At 35.7% G+C, this 7,052-nt stretch overlaps 1 protein-coding gene across 1 annotated transcript; it reads left to right on the forward strand.

Annotated features, from left to right (window-relative positions):
* The first annotated feature begins 3,419 nt into the window (after positions 1-3,419).
* Positions 3,420-5,259, forward strand: LOC106336433 (probable WRKY transcription factor 21). The gene is made up of 3 exons (XM_013775269.1): positions 3,420-4,611; positions 4,699-4,824; positions 4,923-5,259. Exons 1-3 carry the CDS (start codon positions 3,860-3,862, stop codon positions 5,065-5,067), a joined length of 1,023 nt encoding a protein of 340 aa, XP_013630723.1. The 5' UTR covers positions 3,420-3,859; the 3' UTR covers positions 5,068-5,259.
* Positions 5,260-7,052: the final 1,793 nt, after the last annotated feature.

Here is a 7,052-nt window from a genome sequence, read left to right on the forward strand (position 1 = left end):
GTTAATTTGCGTGGGCCTTGCGACGAAACGAAAGACGGGCCTCTGTCTTTCCTCGTTATTTTGCGATTAATCTTCGACGAACCGTAATCCTATATATAGGCGAAACCGCAGGCCCTCTTCATTTCCTCTCTATTTCCTCTCTACAGCCTCTCTATTTCCTCTCACCATGGTAAGTCTCTCATTCCTCTCTAAGTAGTTTAGGGAATTTAGATTAGGTGGTTAGTTTAGGGAATTTAGTTTACGAAATTAGTTTAGAAAATTTAGGTTTCGTAATTTTATTAATTACGTAGTTAATACTGTTCATAATTTTTTTTTTTACTCTTGACTTTAATTTAGAAATTTAAATTTTGCAGACTATTCGCAAGCACCAGCGTACTGCTCACTACTCGTATATATATATAATAAAAACTTTCTTAACTATTTTTAGGCCAAGGAGTTGGGACGTTTACCGACTCTTATGGAACTTTTCGATCGGACCCACAAGAACAAGGCGGGCGCATTTGTAGATGAGAAGTCTGAGAAGATCTACAATGATGTGGCAGCTCGTATTGACGAGCGTGAGACCCAGCTGGCGCAGGAGTCCGCCGACGGATCACCCGTCGTCTTATCCACAATAGAAGTGGATAGAATTTACGAGGAGGTAAATTTTATATAAATTTTTTATTAATTCCATTTTACTTTAAAATTTAAATTTTAATATATATTTTATTGTTTTTTAAGGTCGCTCCTAAGAAAAAGGGACGTGTGTTGGGGATTGGTTCCGTCAACGATGTTCCGAGAGCGACTTCCTCTTATGGCCAGAGACGGGATGATGAAGTCTCTCAGCTGCGCGACGTGTTGGAGACGACACAACATCAGCTGTCGTCGACACAAAACGAGTTGGCCTCGACAAAATCGTCGTTCACAGCTCGTATGACTGGTCTCGAGAACTTCTTGGACGTCATAGCGGCCACAAATCCGGAATGGGAGGCCATGTTCAGGACCATGAGACAACAAAACCCCATTCCAGGCGAGACATCCGTGCAAGTCAACGAGGAAGATCTCTCGAGAAGGAGCGAGGAATTCTACGACGCGGCAATGCAGCATTAGTTTTTTTTTTTGTTATTGTATTTTAAAATTCAAAACTTATTTATATATTATATAATTTCATTTTAATTCGGCCAAAAAAAAATTTTCTATTCGATTTAATTTCAATTAAAATTTTATTAATAAATTAAATAAATATAATTTTTATTTATAAATTCAGTAAATAGAAAACAAAGTAATTGCGTCGGTAATTCCCGATGTATTAACGAGGAAAATTAACGACGAAATATCGAGGAACAATTAACGAGGATTTTACGTGGATTTAGTTACGATTCTATTACGACGAATTGTTTTCGTGTTTCTTACGTTTTTATTACGACGAATTTATTTAGAGGTTTTTGCGTGTCTTTTACGACGAATCATTTACGAGTTTCTTACGAGGAAGCACAACGACCGCGTTACGTGGAAACCCCACGTGGTCTTTACGACGAACACTTAATTCTTCTTTACGAGGAAAATATAACCTCGCTAATTAACGAGGAAATGGCGACGAATCTTCTCTTACGGCAATCATATAACGACGAAACGACTTTCATCGCCATTTCCTCGTAAGCCTTCTTTTCCGAGGAAATAACGACGATTTTGGCCGTCGTTAAATTTGTGTTTTCTTGTAGTGGCAGTCCAATGTGTTGTGTAGTTTAGCAATAAATTTATCTTGTAATCTTAAAATTAAGGAGTGGTTGAACTTAAACAGACACTTTGTTGTCTAAAAATATTCAAAAAATTGTCTAAGAATATTCAAAAAATTATTTTTGGACATTTCAATGTATGATAGATAGGATAATGTTGACATTTCTATGAATAGTTGTTTTCTTGTTTGGACTATCAATGAGATGTACACGGAACTATTGTGAACCGAATGACTTGCGAACTTTTTGAGAAGTCAACCAGAAAAAAAATTATTGAAGAATTTGCAAATTCAGTTTTTATTTATTTATTATAAACATATAAAAATGGAATTCCAAAAGAGTAATTGGTAAGAATGCACCTAAAAGCTCATATAATTTGTCATATATTTTTGTTTCTTTTTAATATTTTTTATGACTATAATACCTTTATCTCTATCTCTTTCATTTTTCCTTTTTATGTGTTCTAATCTTTTTATCTCTCGTATAGATTCTTCAAATCATCTTTTAATTCAACACAGATCTTTATTTTTTTATTCTGATTCTTTTGACATCCATAATGCTAATCTTGTTATCTCACCCCAATTCCAATGTTTCTAATTTCGACTCACAATCAACTTTTAGATAATATATACGTTAGTAGGTATTTTATTACTTACCTGCTATTATTTAGATTTTAATGGATTCTTAATCGATACATGAAGTGTTAGCTGTTACAAATAGTTTTGGAGCTATTTGATAGATAACTAATTAATTGTTAATAGTTTCATTAATTGATATATTATTTGTTAGTCGATACATTTGTTTGATACATAGATTGTTAGATGATACTGAAATTATTAGTTGATATGTTAGTTGATATGTAGATTGTTACCTGTTATGTAAATATTTAGCAATAAATCTAGAGTTACTTGTTTTCGATAAAGCATGAATGTATTTTCGTCCGTACAGTGTCAAAAAATTACACATTTTTGGATTATCCATAATTATGGACATTCAGCTAATTTGGACGTTAATTGGGTATATTCCACGCATTCAGTCATTCCAAAACTATGCTTTGGATTCTAAAATGTTACCCTTTAGCAATGGACTCGTTGTGTTGAAATGTAGTAGATATTTTTGCCTTTTAATCTAGAATTTAACTTCTCGCTATGCACATAGAAAGTGATTGATTTTCTACTAAAAATCCGTCGAACAGAAAAGAAAAGTAAGCGTTAGAAACTGTAAAAAAAGTTCTGGTTCCATTTTTTTTTTATTTATTTAACAAAACTTGGAATTAAACGATGTACCACCTTTAGAAAGACACGTTTATATGTAGTAAAAATGTAACCGTTAGAAACTGAGAAAAAAAAAAACGAGTTTTGGTTCCACTTTTACTAATTTGGTTAAAAAAGTAAACTCAAGAACTTGGAATTAAACGATCTTACATAAGTTTTCCTTGATATCATTATCATGAAAGAAGCTTAGTATATAGTTCCTGCCACGAATTTGATTATAGACAAGCATAATTGCTTCTTTGCGATAGTTTAATGACTCCCTAGCTTAATTAATTAAAAACGAATCTTTAAGGTCTTCGAATGGGACCCACCTGATTCCTTGTCTTTTTCCTTCTTTGCTTTTTTTTCCAAAATAAAGTTGTCTTTTTTATATTTTCCTTTCCTTTAAAAATGATTTATCCACCACAATATAGAAAAAATCGGAGAAATGCATTTCACTTTTATTTTTTTGGTTGAGTGATTGCAGAAGCTCTGCCTAGAGAGAGAGAGAGAAGAGAGTCAAGAAAGTCTTCTCCTTCACACCTCCCTCTTCTCTTTAATATGATGGTGGAAGAATCTTTTGCCTTTGACAACTAATCCACAGCCCTCTCTTCTTAAAGGAAGGTCCGTTTTGCTTTTTGCTCCCTCATCATTCTCTCTCCCTCCCTCTCAATTCGTCCTCTGTTTTCTTCTCTCAATTGAGAAGCTTTCGTCTTCAAGCTTAAGAAAGGCAACTTCTTTTGGGGTCTTGTTGAGATTGGATCGTGTAAAAACGGAAACTTTACTATCTGGGTCTTTCCCATTTTTGGTTTCTAGGGTTTGATTAGAGACTCTTGTAACGGAGGAAAAAAAAAAATTAGGGTTTTATTTGGTCTTGTGTAACTTTAAGACATGGAGGAGATAGAAGGAACCAACAGAGCAGCTGTGGAGAGTTGTCATAGAGTTCTTAACCTCATATCTAGCAGACCCCATCAACAAGATCATCTGTACGACATGAGTTTATTGTCCGAAGCTAGAGAAGCTGTGTTTAGGTTCAAGAGAGTGGGGAATCTATTAAGCAACAGCAGCAGTAGTAGCAGTGTGGGTCATGCCAGGTTTAGAAGAGCTAAGAGGCCTCTGATTCATTTGTCTCAAACCATCTTCCTTGATTCTTGTCTCCAAAGAACAGAACCTCCATCCTCTCAGAAAGCACCGGTGGTGCTCCGGTCTGATTTGAGCTTGGGACCTGCTGATTCTCTCACTTTAGGGACCCGGTCTTTCGGTTTGAACTCCAATGCAAAAGCCCCTCTCCTCCAGCTTAACCCGCAGCAACAACAGCAGTTACATGAACGGTTACAGGCTCATCAGCAGCAGCAGCAGAGACATCAAGCTGAGATGATGCTTAGAAAGTGCAACAGCGGGATGAGTTTGAGCTTTGATAACTCGAGCTGTACTCCAACAATGTCGTCCACTAGGTCCTTTATTTCGTCGCTTAGCATAGACGGTAGCGTAAACAACTCCTCCTCCTTCCATTTGTTGGGAGCTCCGAGTTCAACTGATCAGAGTTCACAGTATTCTAAGAGAAAATGCCTCATGAGAGGTGCTGATGAACATGGTAGTGCTAAATGCGGTAGCTCTAGCAGATGCCACTGCTCTAAGAAGAGGTCAGCTGCATGTTTTTTTTTTTCTTTTGGTATTTTATTTCGCACTACCCTTTCTTCGTGCGTTAAAGCCTAGTTGGAAACTGGCAGGAAACATCGGATTAGGAGATCGATTAGAGTGCCTGCTATAAGCAACAAGGTTGCAGATATCCCTCCTGATGATTATTCGTGGCGAAAGTATGGTCAGAAACCCATCAAGGGCTCTCCTTATCCCAGGTATATAACTCTTCTTGCTTGATCACTCTCTTAGAGGCAGTATTATGTATAAAGTAGGAGTCATTTTTGAGAATTTATGTGTGTGTGTGTGTGTGCAGGGGATACTACAAATGCAGTAGCATAAGAGGTTGTCCAGCGAGGAAGCACGTTGAGAGATGTTTGGAAGATCCAGCAATGCTTATTGTTACTTATGAAGCTGAGCATAACCACCCCAAATTGCCATCTCAAACCGTGACAACTTAACTTTCATTTTATCATGTGTGTTTTGCTCCAATACTGTGTGATATATATGATGGGAGCAGTGCTTCTGTTGGGATGGATTTGCTTTGTGATAGTAGGTTACTGTATTTGTTGGTTTTGGGTTACTTAAATGTAGGGGACTTGTCAAACTCTTTTATTTCTCAAGTGTATTGCTCTTTAATGATTTGAAGTTCTGTTCTTTATCTCAGTTTAGCTTTCTTGGTATAACATGGCTGGTGTAAAATAGTTTGAAGTACTAAGTAAAATAGTTTTAAGACAGCTTCGGAGGAAAACTTAAATATTAGATATTATGATTGAGGATAAATAATCTTGGGTTCTTTGAGAATCTGTGAGTTGAGAAATAAATGAATGAAGTTGTTAAATCTATGAATGAAGCATGAAATGAATTTAGAAGAAAAAAACTCAGTTCATTGACAAAGAACTCAAGTCAAGACAAATCTGAGTGTTTTGTTTCCATTATCGAGCTTCCATTTGAGGAATATAGTATTACAAAGTCAACTAATCCCATTCCTCACCACAAATGGGAATGCTGTTGCTTCAAGATTTCCTCGATGAAATATATATATACTACTGGTGATTAAAGTTACAAAATGGAATGTTCTTTCAAGATTACACATCTCATGAATCATGATAGATGCATATCATATCACATTGTTGGGTCTCTCAAATACACAATGAAAACAATGAAGACTCGACCCAAACTTATCCAAACCCACTCGATACCCTTTTTTTGTTTTTTTGGTCAAAACCCACTCGATACCTCAAATAGAATTTCGAGGCAAAAGAGTGTATTTCTAACCCTCTTGATGACATAGAGGTTCTGAAGATTTGTTTTACCGTAAATCTCCATATTTTATTGGACTGGTTTCAAGAAGTTGGTCTTAGAAGCTAATCAATGAGGAATTATAGATCTCGCATGAGAAAAGATGAAATTTCATGATCAACTCCTTTGGCGAGAAGATTTGCATACACATTATCATGAGGAATAAAAAAAAAGAGACCAGAGATTAAACATGAAATGTGTTGGAAAAGAATTACCCCATCTGGAAAGCCATTCTTTTTTCTTCAATTGATTTTACTAGGCATTCGGTTTTGAACTAAACTGAACTCGCTGAACCAAACCAAACCATAATTTTCGATTAGTTTGGTTTAATTCGACCGGTTTATAAAAAAATTGTTCGGTTCAGTTCAGTTCAGTAATTGGTTAGTTCAGTTTTTCAAAAAAGAAGAAGAAAAGTTTGCTAACCGAATTTTGAACCGAGATGACCGAATTAACCAAAATTTTTAATTAAATTACCCGAATACCGAACCAAACAAAAAAAAAAACCAGTTCAATTTGGCAAAATTTTGGTCGAACGGAACTGGCCAAAATTTTGAACTACCCGAACCCACATTCCTAGATTCCATTCGAAATTTTCGACATCTTTAATACTATGAAAACCCAATCCACATCATCCCGGATCATGCCAATACCACCGAACTTATGATCGGGATCACAATTTTCAACTTAGGAAAGCACCCTGTCGTGTAATCTAAAACTATTTACGACCAAAGTAATCTTGATCCCCAGTGTCTACATTCACCAGATCATCTGGAGAATCCATCAGCTGATCAGCTGCCAAATAACAGATCTTCATTAACCACCCATAGTGTTAAATTAGGAGGAACCAGTCTTGGAACAAAGATAAATGTGTTATAAATTAAGCATTGAAATGATCATCCACTTCTTTACCAAACTCAAGCACTATGATCATCCACTCCTTTACCAACTCAAGCACTATGATCATCTACTCATCAAACACTATGATCACCCACTCATTTACCAAATTAAGCACCATCTTTGTTATTTTATGTATTGTTGTTCACTATAAATACCATCACTCATCTCACTCTTTTGTACACCATAAACAAGAACAAGAGTTTATAATCAAAGAACCATTACATCTTCTTCTTCTTCCTTATAATAA

The sequence above is a fragment of the Brassica oleracea genome, chromosome C3 (assembly GCF_000695525.1).
Source record: "Brassica oleracea var. oleracea cultivar TO1000 chromosome C3, BOL, whole genome shotgun sequence".
NCBI classification, from domain to species: domain Eukaryota; kingdom Viridiplantae; phylum Streptophyta; class Magnoliopsida; order Brassicales; family Brassicaceae; genus Brassica; species Brassica oleracea.

What these genes read in the sequence shown, in the direction of transcription:
- LOC106336433 (XM_013775269.1), top strand. Translation starts at nt 3,860, where the DNA reads ATGGAGGAGATAGAAGGAACCAACAGAGCAGCTGTGGAGAGTTGTCAT. An exon ending in TGCCACTGCTCTAAGAAGAG is followed by an intron (nt 4,612 to 4,698) that starts GTCAGCTGCATG and finishes GGAAACTGGCAG; the next exon opens with GAAACATCGGATTAGGAGAT. An exon ending in AAGGGCTCTCCTTATCCCAG is followed by an intron (nt 4,825 to 4,922) that starts GTATATAACTCT and finishes GTGTGTGTGCAG; the next exon opens with GGGATACTACAAATGCAGTA.